We start from the raw sequence: 15409 nt of genomic DNA, 5'->3' as shown, positions 1-15409 counted from the left end.
CTTTGCTAGGAAACTAGCACTAGTCAAAATGTATGAGAATAAAGAGGCAAAGCAAAAGGTAACAGATAGACAAGAAAAAGAGGCATATGAGGCCCTACAGGAACTGTTAACTGAATATGACACCGGTATTCCACCTCTAGCACCACCAAGTGGTACTAGGCCAAAGAGTAAATATTGCCCACCTTTATCTCAGTACCCTCAGATATACACTTTCGTTGACATGGTGACCAGAGCTCTAAAAAGACTTGAAAGTGACAGTATCAGAACCCCCATACACGATAATCTCAATAAAGATGAAAGATGTGCATTGAATATACTTAAAGCCAATAAAAATCTCGTAATTAAACCTGCGGATAAGGGGGGCAATGTAGTCATTATGGACAAAGACATGTATGAACAAATGTGCCTGACGATCTTAAGGAATGAAAACCAATACACTATCATCCGTGAGAATCCAATTAAACAACATACTGAAGATTTATGTAAAATATTAAAGGATGCGGTCAATGAGGGTTGTTTGGACCCTACTGACTATATACGATTGGAAAATTCCACTAAGTTTCCGAGACTGGCGGTTTTTTATGCCCTACCTAAGATACATAAAGAAGTACTGCCGCCCCCGGGTAGGCCGATAGTGTCAGGATGTGGTAACCTTACAGATGAAATTAGTAAATATGTAGATGGCTTCTTAAGACCATTTGTAGAGGCCCTGCCATCATATTTAAGGGATACTAAAGATCTACTAACGAAGTTACAGGACACTGAGGTTCCACCTACTACTCTATTGGCAAGCCTCGATGTTGAATCTCTGTATAGCAACATAGAACATAAATTGGGGCTGGAAGCAGTACAATATTTTCTAAGAACACGGGGACAACATCTTGAAGCACATAACCGGTTGCTCATCCACCTTCTCGAATTTATTTTGACACATAATGTGTTCCTGTTTGGAGGACGCTTTTACCACCAGCTCAGGGGCAGTGCTATGGGGACGGCTTGTGCCCCCTCTTATGCAAATCTGTTCCTGGGCTGGTGGGAAGACTCCTGTGTGTTCTCTGAGGACCTTAGTTTCTTCACGTCCCATATTCTTTATTGGGGGAGATTTATAGACGATGTGATAATATTATGGGATGGCCCTAAGGATGTGTTTAAAGATTTTGTGGAGATTCTGAACTCTAACCAGATAGGCATGCACTTCACTTATGAAATTGATGAAAATACGATTAATTTTTTAGATCTTAAGATCACGATCGATCAATGTAGGATACAAACAGAAATATTTCGTAAACCGACATCGACAAATTCATTACTGCGATGGGAGAGTTCCCATCCCAGTTCACTGCGGAGGAGCATCCCTATTGGACAGTTCCTCCGGGCCAGGAGGAATTGTTCCACACCACAATCATTTGAAAAGGAATGTACACTCCTGCGACAACGTTTTGAACAAAGAGGCTTTCCCAATCATGTCGTCGAACAAGCATACAAACGTGCCTATGAAACTCCACGCGACGTAACCCTCAGGGACAACAGTAAGAAACTCGAATCTAATCGCAAAACTAATCAAAGCAGTAATTTGAAGGTACCCCGTCTTATCGGGACCTTTACTGATAACTCACACAGAATCTTTGAGATCATACGACATTACTGGCCAATTTTACAAAAAGATAAAGATCTATCAAAACATCTTCCTGACACCCCAGCGATTACATATAGGCGATCATCCAACCTAAGGGATATGTTGGTCCATAGTACCTATGCCCCACACACGGCCCCAAGAGAGACCTGGCTACCACCCAAACCGGCAGGTTCATTTCGATGCGGCCGGTGCAAAGCGTGCACGTATATGCCAACTGTGAAACAGTTCACAGTACCAAAAAATGGCAGAACTTTTAATGTGCGGACGTTCATTAATTGTGAAAGTAAGGGGGTAGTCTATGGGGCAAAGTGTCCCTGTAACCTTTGGTATGTAGGTAAAACAACTAGACAGTTGAAAGATCGTGTCCTGGAACATGTCGGCGATATTAAACATAGGAGAAGTACACCAATCGCCAGACATATGAATGAATTCCATTTGACTAAACGCTTTGATATTCAATTTTGGGGGATACAGATATGGAAGAGGGATTTTAGAGGAGGGAATTTCGACCAAAAGCTGACGCAAATCGAATCCCAGTGGATTTTCCGCCTGGATACCATCTCACCCAACGGATTGAACGAGGATTTTAATCTTGCATGCTTTTTATGAGAGATGTACTAATCACATATCTCCTCTTCCCCTCCCATTGTCACATGTCCATCTTCCTATTATATATTTTTTTATTCCTACGCATATCTTTGTAAATGGCACCTACCGTGAGGATCGATTTTGAAATATGTAAAATATAAAATATATATGTATCCACCTCCCTCTATATATACATGCTGGACAGCCGGTGTGCGACATGTATGGCCCCTAGTGCATACATGCCTTTTTGTCCTTATATAGATAATGGTGGTTACACTGAACTCCTGCCCATTATGTTTATCTAGTGGTTCCCCTAACAGTGTGCATATTGTATATTACCCCCCCCCCTTTTTTTGTTCCCCCCTTCCTTCTCCTGCTCACAGGATGTGACCCATGGGCTGGCGTACCTGCCCGCTTTGAAGCTGAGTAGTTGCGGAGATGGGGCATATGTATAGCTGCCCGCACTGTCCCCTATAGACAATGATACGCAGCCTGAATTCGTAAGCGGGTGCCATGGGAACGCGGTATGCGTTTCCCTGACTACGGGGGCGTGATTAGCCTGAATGGGGGTGTGCATTTGTACCTCCCCCCCTACGCACAGCCTAATGGGAGGCGCAGAGATTAGGGCGAGACCTACCCAGTGCCCGCTCACGCGAGATGCAGGAGACGAGAGCGGATGGTGCGCAAGTGAGGCGCAAACTCCGCCCCCTCAGAGACCTGTGGAACGCATGCGGCGTTCCTTCCACAATGCGGACAACTGGGGAACCTTTGACACTTCTATTCAGGGGGATGTGATCTCTACAAGTAAGCACACTTGGGGAGCCTGTTCCCCGCTATATAGGCCTTACTTCAGGGCATTTTTTAAGTGCGGGGATAATATGATAAGGGTGGGCGTGGCCCATTGTGGCAGTGACCTCCTCTTCCTCCCTCCTAAGTATAAATATGGCTGCCTAACGTGGCGCAGACAGCTCTGACTGGGGCTACCAGTTATGGGGGGCATTTTGTTATTTTAATCTAGGTGGTGATGTGTATGTTGTATAGCACTTATGTAATATATGTATAGCACCTCTGAAGAAGCCGTTTTTAGGTGAAATGTGATCTCATTAGGTTCATATGTACAGCACTATGCACGTTTTCTAAACACTATTGTATTTTAGCCCCCCCTAATGGGGTGTGTATAGGACTTAGACCGTGAGGTGTTTGCTAAAGTGGTTTATAGTACCACACCTGCGATCACACTTAGGTCCAGACCACCCTTACAGGACACTAAGTAGTATTGATGTGGGATAGCTACACCCCACTGATACATTGTTGCAGTGGAGGGGGATCAGCCAGGACCCCCACAATACAATGCTACTATAGATATATAGCTAGTGTTACTGTATGAAACACCAGGACGCTTATGGTGTTCCTCTTTTATTGAAATTTCAATCCTAATATATATCAAGTGCATTAGACTTGACCTAGTACCTATAGGGCATGTCCAAGTGACAAGTGTGTTTGTTCTTTTAATTTAGCTGTAGGGATAACAGTTGTGCCTGGATGAGTGAATCTGTGAATTCAATTGTTTGAACATTTGCATGTGAGTGTGCGAAGGGTTAATAGATTTTTGCTGTTTTCTAGCCACACCCCCTTCAGCACCTCCCTTTCCCTAATAATAATTTATTTAATGTCCTAACTAGAGGCGATGTGCCTGGATATATGTATGTTTACACAGGGGTACTGCTGCTTCGCCAGCAGGTGGATTTCCTTACAGTGAGGACTTGCTGCAGGTTTACATTGGGAGTGATAACACAGGGTTACTGCTGCTTGGCCAGCTGGTGGATTTCCTCACAGTGAGGACTTGCTGCAGGTCTCTATTGGGAGTGATAACACAGGGTTTCTGCTGCTTGGCCAGCAGGTGGATTTCCTCACAGTGAGGACTTGCTGCAGGTTTACATTGGAAGTAATAACACAGGGTTACTGCTGCTTGGCCAGCAGGGGGATTTCCTCACAGTGAGGGCTTGCTGCAGGTCTCTATTGGGAGTGATAACACAGGGTTACTGCTGCTTGGCCAGCAGGTGGATTTCCTTACAGTGAGGACTTGCTGCAGGTTTACATTGGGAGTGATAACACAGGGTTACTGCTGCTTGGCCAGCAGGTGGATTTCCTCACAGTGAGGACTTGCTGCAGGTCTCTATTGGGAGTGATAACACAGGGTTACTGCTGCTTGGCCAGCAGGTGGATTGCCTTACAGTGAGGACTTGCTGCAGGTTTACATTGGGAGTGATAACACAGGGTTACTGCTGCTTGGCCAGCAGGTGGATTTCCTCACAGTGAGGACTTGCTGCAGGTCTCTATTGGGAGTGATAACACAGGGTTACTGCTGCTTGGCCAGCAGGTGGATTTCCTCACCGTGAGGACTTGCTGCAGGTTTACATTGGGAGTGATAACACAGGGTTACTGCTGCTTGGCCAGCAGGTGGATTTCCTCACAGTGAGGACTTGCTGCAGGTCTCTATTGGGAATGATAACACAGGGTTACTGCTGCTTGGCCAGCGGGTGGATTCCCTCACAGTGAAGACTTGCTGCAGGTCTCTATTGGGAGTGATAACACAGGGTTACTGCTGCTTGGCCAGCAGGTGGATTTCCTCAGTTTTTCCACCTCGCAGTCTGACACTGACGATTCCCACCAAAACCTCCAGGCGCTGGAACACCTTCTTTCCTCCAGCAGTCCTCCATCCCTTCCCAAATATACCTCACAGCCCCTGCAGCTTCTATGGAGTCCAAACTTGTGTCGTTGTGTCCTAATGTTTGTCTTTCACCTGCTGCATTATACCTTATGTTGTTATTTGCCATTTGTACCACAAATATTTCTGCTTGCGGCAGCACCTGTCGCATTTGGCGAATAAAGCTGATTCTGATTTTTCAGTAGGATTTTGTCATTTCTTCTATCTTCTGTCCTTTCTCCGTATCTTTATCCCGGAGGCTGGGAAGCATGAGATATCGATCACTCCGGTCAGTGTGGTTGTAAATCGTGTTTCACACTAGATCCCTAATCGTTTCTTGTGATGTTTCCTGTTTTAGGAGCCTCAGCTGTCAGCGGATCACTCTTCACAAGAACCTCTTCTTCTCCTACGTCCTCAACTCGTTATTTACAATCCTTCATCTCACGGCTGTGGTGCCGGATTTGGCGCTGGTGAAGAGAGACCCGGTGAGGAATTACACGTTATATATAGAGTATGTCCGGGGAAGGATGTCAGTATGATATAGCTGCTCTGCTTCACTGCTGAAATCTGTATATCAATCAGTGCATCGTCACCATACAAGTCATATTATCAACTTCTATCTGCAGATCCTGTAACATTCTATAGAAAGTTGTATGTCAGAGGCCTGAAATGCCACCGACAGACACCCCTATACCCCCCCCCCCCTCCTCTCACCCCCATGCTGCATATACTGCAATAGCCACTCCCCCATGCTGCATATACTGCAATAGCCACTCTCCCCATGCTGCATATACTGCAATAGCCACTCCCCCCATGCTGCATATACTGCAATAGCCATCCCCCCATGCTGCATATACTGCAATAGCCACTCCCCCCATGCTGCATATACTGCAATAGCCACTCCCCCATGCTGCATATACTGCAATAGCCACTCCCCCATGCTGCATATCCTGCAATAGCCACTCCCACCCCCTCCGGGCACTGAGATGGGAGTGAGCCCTTGTTAGTGACATGGACTAAGGAATTGGGAGGGGGGGGGAGTAACATTTCTGTTCTCATTTTGCAGAGTGCTGAGGACCATGGGGGCTGGTATTGTTCAGGCAGTGGACCCCACACTGGAGCGCTCAGCAATTATGGCTTAGAAGGAACTTGATGTAAGGATAATATGGAGGCGGCCATATTTATTTCCTCTTAAACAATACCAGTTGCCCGGCCGCCCTGCTGATCTCTCTGGCTACAGTAGTGTCTGAATCACACTCCTGAAACAAGCATGCAGCTAATCCAGTCTGACTTCAGTCTCCTGATCTGCATGCTTGTTCAGGGGCTATGGCTAAATGTATTAGAGGCAGAGGATCAGCAGGACAGCCAGGCAATCTGCATTGTTTACAATGACATAAATATGGCAGCCTTCATCTCCCTCTCACTTCAGGTTCCCTTTATAAGGCCTAGGGAGGGAGGAATGTAACACAATGTTTTTTATCATTTAATTTAAAAAACAAAATGTAAAAACCAAAAGCAATAGCAATAACTATCTAACGACAGCGTCACGGCAATGGGCGTGAACATGGCGGCTGCCCCCGGTCCGCCTAACGCCGATTGGAGTCAAGTCCTGGAGCTGCAGTTTGGCAGGGAACGGCCGCGAGCATGCGCCATCGTTCTCTGCCAGTTCCCAGAGCTCCGCGATTAGCCTGATGCCGCCGATCGCAGCTAGCGGGCTGTTTGTAAACGTAAGGGGGAAAGAAATCACATGCAGTGAACGGCAGGGAGGGAGGAGGGAGGAGGGAGGGTGAAACAAACTGATACAGGCTGGAAAAAAAAAACAACTACTGCCACGGCGATCGGACCCCTCCGGCGACATGTCCCCTTAGGGACAAAAATAGGAGGTGAGTCCGATCGCTGAGCACCATAGCTGGGCTGTGCAGGAGGCTGAAAAGCATGCACAGCCCAGTCCTGCAAAAAAGAGCCTGGTCTTTCACTGCGGTCCTCAAATGGTTAAACAGATAGCAGAGCAGCCAGAGATAAGTGATGTGAGGTGCTGATGGACGTTCTGCAGAAGCAGCACAAATTGTGCCTCAGTGTCCTTAAATACAGCATCCCAGTGATAACAGCGAATGTTATCAGCAGCAGGCAGACTCCTGTCCATGCCAACATTGCTGGTGTTACATGGTGCGCAACACGGCTCTTCTACATTCTGCTATATGTCACCACAGGGCCTCTTTACTGCATTCTGCTATATGTCACTACAGGGCCTCTTTACTGCATTCTGCTATATGTCACTACAGGGCCTCTTTACTGCATTCTGCTATATGTCACTACAGGGCCTCTTTACTGCATTCTACTATATGTCACCACAGGGCCTCTTTACTGCATTCTGCTATATGTCACTACAGGGCCTCTTTACTGCATTCTGCTATATGTCACTACAGGGCCTCTTTACTGCATTCTGCTATATGTCACTACAGGGCCTCTTTACTGCATTCTGCTATATGTCACTACAGGGCCTCTTTACTGCATTCTGCTATATGTCACTACAGGGCGTCTTTACTGCATTCTACTATATGTCACTACAGGGCCTCTTTACTGCATTCTACTATATGTCACTACAGGTCCTCTTTACTGCATTCTGCTATATGTCACTACAGGGCCTCTTTACTGCATTCTGCTATATGTCACTACAGGGCCTCTTTACTGCATTCTGCTATATGTCACTACAGGGCCTCTTTACTGCATTCTGCTATATGTCACTACAGGGCCTCTTTACCGCATTCTGCTATATATCACTACAGGGCCTCTTTACTGCATTCTGCTATATGTCACTACAGGGCCTCTTTACTGCATTCTGCTATATGTCACTACAGGGCCTCTTTACTGCATTCTACTATATGTCACTACAGGTCCTCTTTACTGCATTCTACTATATGTCACTACAGGGCCTCTTTACTGCATTCTGCTATATGTCACTACAGGGCCTCTTTACTGCATTCTGCTATATGTCACTACAGGGCCTCTTTACTGCATTCTGCTATATGTCACTACAGGGCGTCTTTACTGCATTCTGCTATATGTCACTACAGGACCTCTTTACTGCATTCTGCTATATGTCACTACAGGGCGTCTTTACTGCATTCTGCTATATGTCACTACAGGGCCTCTTTACTGCATTCTACTATATGTCACTACAGGGCCTCTTTACTGCATTCTACTATATGTCACTACAGGTCCTCTTTACTGCATTCTGCTATATGTCACTACAGGGCCTCTTTACTGCATTCTACTATATGTCACTACAGGGCCTCTTTACTGCATTCTGCTATATGTCACTACAGGGCCTCTTTACTGCATTCTGCTATATGTCACTACAGGGCCTCTTTACTGCATTCTGCTATATGTCACTACAGGGCGTCTTTACTGCATTCTACTATATGTCACTACAGGGCCTCTTTACTGCATTCTGCTATATGTCACTACAGGGCCTCTTTACTGCATTCTGCTATATGTCACTACAGGGCGTCTTTACTGCATTCTACTATATGTCACTACAGGGCCTCTTTACTGCATTCTGCTATATGTCACTACAGGGCCTCTTTACTGCATTCTGCTATATGTCACTACAGGGCCTCTTTACTGCATTCTGCTATATGTCACCACAGGGCCTCTTTACTGCATTCTGCTATATGTCACTACAGGGCCTCTTTACTGCATTCTGCTATATGTCACTACAGGGCCTCTTTACTGCATTCTGCTATATGTCACTACAGGGCGTCTTTACTGCATTCTACTATATGTCACTACAGGGCCTCTTTACTGCATTCTACTATATGTCACTACAGGTCCTCTTTACTGCATTCTGCTATATGTCACTACAGGGCCTCTTTACTGCATTCTGCTATATGTCACTACAGGGCCTCTTTACTGCATTCTGCTATATGTCACTACAGGGCCTCTTTACTGCATTCTGCTATATGTCACTACAGGGCCTCTTTACCGCATTCTGCTATATATCACTACAGGGCCTCTTTACTGCATTCTGCTATATGTCACTACAGGGCCTCTTTACTGCATTCTGCTATATGTCACTACAGGGCCTCTTTACTGCATTCTACTATATGTCACTACAGGTCCTCTTTACTGCATTCTACTATATGTCACTACAGGGCCTCTTTACTGCATTCTGCTATATGTCACTACAGGGCCTCTTTACTGCATTCTGCTATATGTCACTACAGGGCCTCTTTACTGCATTCTGCTATATGTCACTACAGGGCGTCTTTACTGCATTCTGCTATATGTCACTACAGGACCTCTTTACTGCATTCTGCTATATGTCACTACAGGGCGTCTTTACTGCATTCTGCTATATGTCACTACAGGGCCTCTTTACTGCATTCTACTATATGTCACTACAGGGCCTCTTTACTGCATTCTACTATATGTCACTACAGGTCCTCTTTACTGCATTCTGCTATATGTCACTACAGGGCCTCTTTACTGCATTCTACTATATGTCACTACAGGGCCTCTTTACTGCATTCTGCTATATGTCACTACAGGGCCTCTTTACTGCATTCTGCTATATGTCACTACAGGGCCTCTTTACTGCATTCTGCTATATGTCACTACAGGGCGTCTTTACTGCATTCTACTATATGTCACTACAGGGCCTCTTTACTGCATTCTACTATATGTCACTACAGGTCCTCTTTACTGCATTCTGCTATATGTCACTACAGGGCCTCTTTACTGCATTCTACTATATGTCACTACAGGGCCTCTTTACTGCATTCTGCTATATGTCACTACAGGGCCTCTTTACTGCATTCTGCTATATGTCACTACAGGGCCTCTTTACTGCATTCTACTATATGTCACTACAGGGCCTCTTTACCGCATTCTGCTATATGTCACTACAGGGCCTCTTTACCGCATTCTGCTATATGTCACTACAGGGCCTCTTTACTGCATTCTGCTATATGTCACTACAGGGCCTCTTTACTGCATTCTGCTATATGTCACTACAGGGCGTCTTTACTGCATTCTACTATATGTCACTACAGGGCCTCTTTACTGCATTCTACTATATGTCACTACAGGACCTCTTTACTGCATTCTGCTATATGTCACTACAGGGCCTCTTTACTGCATTCTGCTATATGTCACTACAGGGCCTCTTTACTGCATTCTGCTATATGTCACTACAGGGCCTCTTTACTGCATTCTGCTATATGTCACCACAGTGCCTCTTTACTGCATTCTGCTATATGTCACTACAGGGCCTCTTTACTGCATTCCGCTAAATGTCACTACAGGACCTCTTTACTGCATTCTGCTATATGTCACTACAGGGCCTCTTTACTGCATTCTGCTATATGTCACTACAGGGCCTCTTTACTGCATTCTACTATATGTCACTACAGGGCCTCTTTACTGCATTCTGCTATATGTCACTACAGGGCCTCTTTACTGCATTCTACTATATGTCACTACAGGGCCTCTTTACTGCATTCTGTTATATGTCACTACAGGGCCTCTTTACTGCATTCTGCTATGTGTCACTACAGGGCCTCTTTACTGCATTCTGCTATATGTCACTACAGGGCCTCTTTACTGCATTCTGCTAAATGTCACTACAGGACCTCTTTACTGCATTCTGCTATATGTCACTACAGGGCCTCTTTACTGCATTCCGCTAAATGTCACTACAGGACCTCTTTACTGCATTCTGCTATGTGTCACTACATGGCCTCTTTACTGCATTCTGCTATATGTCACTACAGGGCCTCTTTACTGCATTCTGCTATGTCACTACAGGGCCTCTTTACTGCACCCAGCTATATGTCACTACAGGGCCTCTTTACTGCATTCTGCTATATGTCACTACAGGGCCTCTTTACTGCATTCCGCTAAATGTCACTACAGGACCTCTTTACTGCATTCCGCTAAATGTCACTACAGGACCTCTTTACTGCATTCTGCTATATGTCACTACAGGGCCTCTTTACTGCATTCCGCTAAATGTCACTACAGGACCTCTTTACTGCATTCTGCTATGTGTCACTACAGGGCCTCTTTACTAGAGTTGGGCCGAACGGTTCGCCGGCGAACGTGGTTCGCGCGAACTTAGGTGGTTCGCGTGCGGGTGTCGCACGCGAACGTTTTGCGGCAAAAGTTCGCATAAAATCGGTTCGCCCCATAATGCACCTGAGGGTCAACTTTGACCCTCTACATCACAGTCAGCAGGCCCAGTGTAGCCAATTAGGCTACACTAGCCCCTGGAGCCCCACCCCCCCTTATATAAGGCAGGCAGCGGCGGCCGTTATGGCCACTCGTGTGCCTGCATTAGTGAGAGTAGGGCGAGCTGCTGCAGTCTCTCATAGGGAAAGATTAGTTAAGCTTAACTTCTTCCTGGCTGCATACCTGTTCTGTTCAGTGAGCCCTCAGCCCACTGCATACCTGTTCAGTGATCCTGCCACTGCATACCTGTTCAGTGATCCTGCCACTGCATACCTGTTCAGTGATCCTGCCACTGCATACCTGTTCATTGATCCTGCCACTGCATACCTGTTCATTGATCCTGCCACTGCATACCTGTTCATTGATCCTGCCACTGCATACCTGTTCATTGATCCTGCCACTGCATACCTGTTCATTGATCCTGCCACTGCATACCTGTTCATTGATCCTGCCACTGCATACCTGTTCATTGATCCTGCCACTGCATACCTGTTCATTGATCCTGCCACTGCATACCTGTTCAGTGATCCTGCCACTGCATACCTGTTCAGTGATCCTGCCACTGCATACCTGTTCATTGATCCTGCCACTGCATACCTGTTCAGTGATCCTGCCACTGCATACCTGTTCAGTGATCCTGCCACTGCATACCTGTTCAGTGATCCTGCCACTGCATACCTGTTCATTGATCCTGCCACTGCATACCTGTTCAGTGAACCCACCACTGCATACCTGTTCTGTTCAGTGAACAGTTTGGTGTGTCAGTGTAAAGCAGTACCTTAATTACACTACCTGATTGATGTATACACATGCAAGATGTTTTAAAGCACTTTAGGCCTGTCATTTAGCATTCAATGTGATTTCTGCCCTTAAAACGCTGCTTTGCGTCAAATCCAGATTTTTCCCGGGGACTTTTGGCATCTATCCCACTCCGCCATGCCCCCCTCCAGGTGTTAGACCCCTTGAAACATCTTTTCCATCACTTTTGTGGCCAGCATAATTTTTTTTTTTTTCAAAGTTCGCATCCCCATTGAAGTCTATTGCGGTTCGCGAACTTTAACGCGAACCGAACCTTCCGCGAAAGTTCGCGAACCCGGTTCGCGAACCTAAAATCGGAGGTTCGGCCCAACTCTACTCTTTACTGCATTCTGCTATATGTCACTACAGAGCCTCTTTACTGCATTCTGCTATATGTCACTACAGGGCCTCTTTACTGCATTCTGCTATATGTCACTACAGGGCCTCTTTACTGCATTCTGCTATATGTCACTACAGGACCTCTTTACTGCATTCTGCTATATGTCACCACAGGGGCTCTTTACTGCATTCTACTATATGTCACTACAGGGCCTCTTTACTGCATTCTACTATATGTCACCACAGGGCCTCTTTACTGCATTCTGCTATATGTCACTACAGGGCCTCTTTACTGCATTCTGCTATATGTCACTACAGGGCCTCTTTACTGCATTCTGCTATATGTCACTACAGGGCCTCTTTACTGCATTCTGCTATATGTCACTACAGGGCCTCTTTACTGCATTCTGCTATATGTCACTACAGGGCGTCTTTACTGCATTCTACTATATGTCACTACAGGGCCTCTTTACTGCATTCTACTATATGTCACTACAGGTCCTCTTTACTGCATTCTGCTATATGTCACTACAGGGCCTCTTTACTGCATTCTGCTATATGTCACTACAGGGCCTCTTTACTGCATTCTGCTATATGTCACTACAGGGCCTCTTTACTGCATTCTGCTATATGTCACTACAGGGCCTCTTTACCGCATTCTGCTATATATCACTACAGGGCCTCTTTACTGCATTCTGCTATATGTCACTACAGGGCCTCTTTACTGCATTCTGCTATATGTCACTACAGGGCCTCTTTACTGCATTCTACTATATGTCACTACAGGTCCTCTTTACTGCATTCTACTATATGTCACTACAGGGCCTCTTTACTGCATTCTGCTATATGTCACTACAGGGCCTCTTTACTGCATTCTGCTATATGTCACTACAGGGCCTCTTTACTGCATTCTGCTATATGTCACTACAGGGCGTCTTTACTGCATTCTGCTATATGTCACTACAGGACCTCTTTACTGCATTCTGCTATATGTCACTACAGGGCGTCTTTACTGCATTCTGCTATATGTCACTACAGGGCCTCTTTACTGCATTCTACTATATGTCACTACAGGGCCTCTTTACTGCATTCTACTATATGTCACTACAGGTCCTCTTTACTGCATTCTGCTATATGTCACTACAGGGCCTCTTTACTGCATTCTACTATATGTCACTACAGGGCCTCTTTACTGCATTCTGCTATATGTCACTACAGGGCCTCTTTACTGCATTCTGCTATATGTCACTACAGGGCCTCTTTACTGCATTCTGCTATATGTCACTACAGGGCGTCTTTACTGCATTCTACTATATGTCACTACAGGGCCTCTTTACTGCATTCTGCTATATGTCACTACAGGGCCTCTTTACTGCATTCTGCTATATGTCACTACAGGGCGTCTTTACTGCATTCTACTATATGTCACTACAGGGCCTCTTTACTGCATTCTGCTATATGTCACTACAGGGCCTCTTTACTGCATTCTGCTATATGTCACTACAGGGCCTCTTTACTGCATTCTGCTATATGTCACCACAGGGCCTCTTTACTGCATTCTGCTATATGTCACTACAGGGCCTCTTTACTGCATTCTGCTATATGTCACTACAGGGCCTCTTTACTGCATTCTGCTATATGTCACTACAGGGCGTCTTTACTGCATTCTACTATATGTCACTACAGGGCCTCTTTACTGCATTCTACTATATGTCACTACAGGTCCTCTTTACTGCATTCTGCTATATGTCACTACAGGGCCTCTTTACTGCATTCTGCTATATGTCACTACAGGGCCTCTTTACTGCATTCTGCTATATGTCACTACAGGGCCTCTTTACTGCATTCTGCTATATGTCACTACAGGGCCTCTTTACCGCATTCTGCTATATATCACTACAGGGCCTCTTTACTGCATTCTGCTATATGTCACTACAGGGCCTCTTTACTGCATTCTGCTATATGTCACTACAGGGCCTCTTTACTGCATTCTACTATATGTCACTACAGGTCCTCTTTACTGCATTCTACTATATGTCACTACAGGGCCTCTTTACTGCATTCTGCTATATGTCACTACAGGGCCTCTTTACTGCATTCTGCTATATGTCACTACAGGGCCTCTTTACTGCATTCTGCTATATGTCACTACAGGGCGTCTTTACTGCATTCTGCTATATGTCACTACAGGACCTCTTTACTGCATTCTGCTATATGTCACTACAGGGCGTCTTTACTGCATTCTGCTATATGTCACTACAGGGCCTCTTTACTGCATTCTACTATATGTCACTACAGGGCCTCTTTACTGCATTCTACTATATGTCACTACAGGTCCTCTTTACTGCATTCTGCTATATGTCACTACAGGGCCTCTTTACTGCATTCTACTATATGTCACTACAGGGCCTCTTTACTGCATTCTGCTATATGTCACTACAGGGCCTCTTTACTGCATTCTGCTATATGTCACTACAGGGCCTCTTTACTGCATTCTGCTATATGTCACTACAGGGCGTCTTTACTGCATTCTACTATATGTCACTACAGGGCCTCTTTACTGCATTCTACTATATGTCACTACAGGTCCTCTTTACTGCATTCTGCTATATGTCACTACAGGGCCTCTTTACTGCATTCTACTATATGTCACTACAGGGCCTCTTTACTGCATTCTGCTATATGTCACTACAGGGCCTCTTTACTGCATTCTGCTATATGTCACTACAGGGCCTCTTTACTGCATTCTACTATATGTCACTACAGGGCCTCTTTACCGCATTCTGCTATATGTCACTACAGGGCCTCTTTACCGCATTCTGCTATATGTCACTACAGGGCCTCTTTACTGCATTCTGCTATATGTCACTACAGGGCCTCTTTACTGCATTCTGCTATATGTCACTACAGGGCGTCTTTACTGCATTCTACTATATGTCACTACAGGGCCTCTTTACTGCATTCTACTATATGTCACTACAGGACCTCTTTACTGCATTCTGCTATATGTCACTACAGGGCCTCTTTACTGCATTCTGCTATATGTCACTACAGGGCCTCTTTACTGCATTCTGCTATATGTCACTACAGGGCCTCTTTACTGCATTCTG

The 15409-nt window shown here is 45.5% G+C and overlaps 1 protein-coding gene across 1 annotated transcript in view; it reads left to right on the top strand.

The window, feature by feature from the left end:
- CALCR (calcitonin receptor) overlaps positions 1-15409 on the top strand; it is a 653324-nt gene that overhangs the window by 479708 nt on the left and 158207 nt on the right. Inside the window, exon 7 of the mRNA XM_068238473.1 lies at positions 5290-5416. Coding sequence (XP_068094574.1) covers positions 5290-5416 — 127 coding nt within the window. The remainder of the gene's footprint in view (positions 1-5289; positions 5417-15409) is intronic.

This window comes from Hyperolius riggenbachi, chromosome 5 (assembly GCF_040937935.1).
Source record: "Hyperolius riggenbachi isolate aHypRig1 chromosome 5, aHypRig1.pri, whole genome shotgun sequence".
NCBI classification, from domain to species: domain Eukaryota; kingdom Metazoa; phylum Chordata; class Amphibia; order Anura; family Hyperoliidae; genus Hyperolius; species Hyperolius riggenbachi.
Note: the sequence above shows the minus strand (reverse complement) of the source record. Positions and strands in the feature narration are given on the sequence as shown.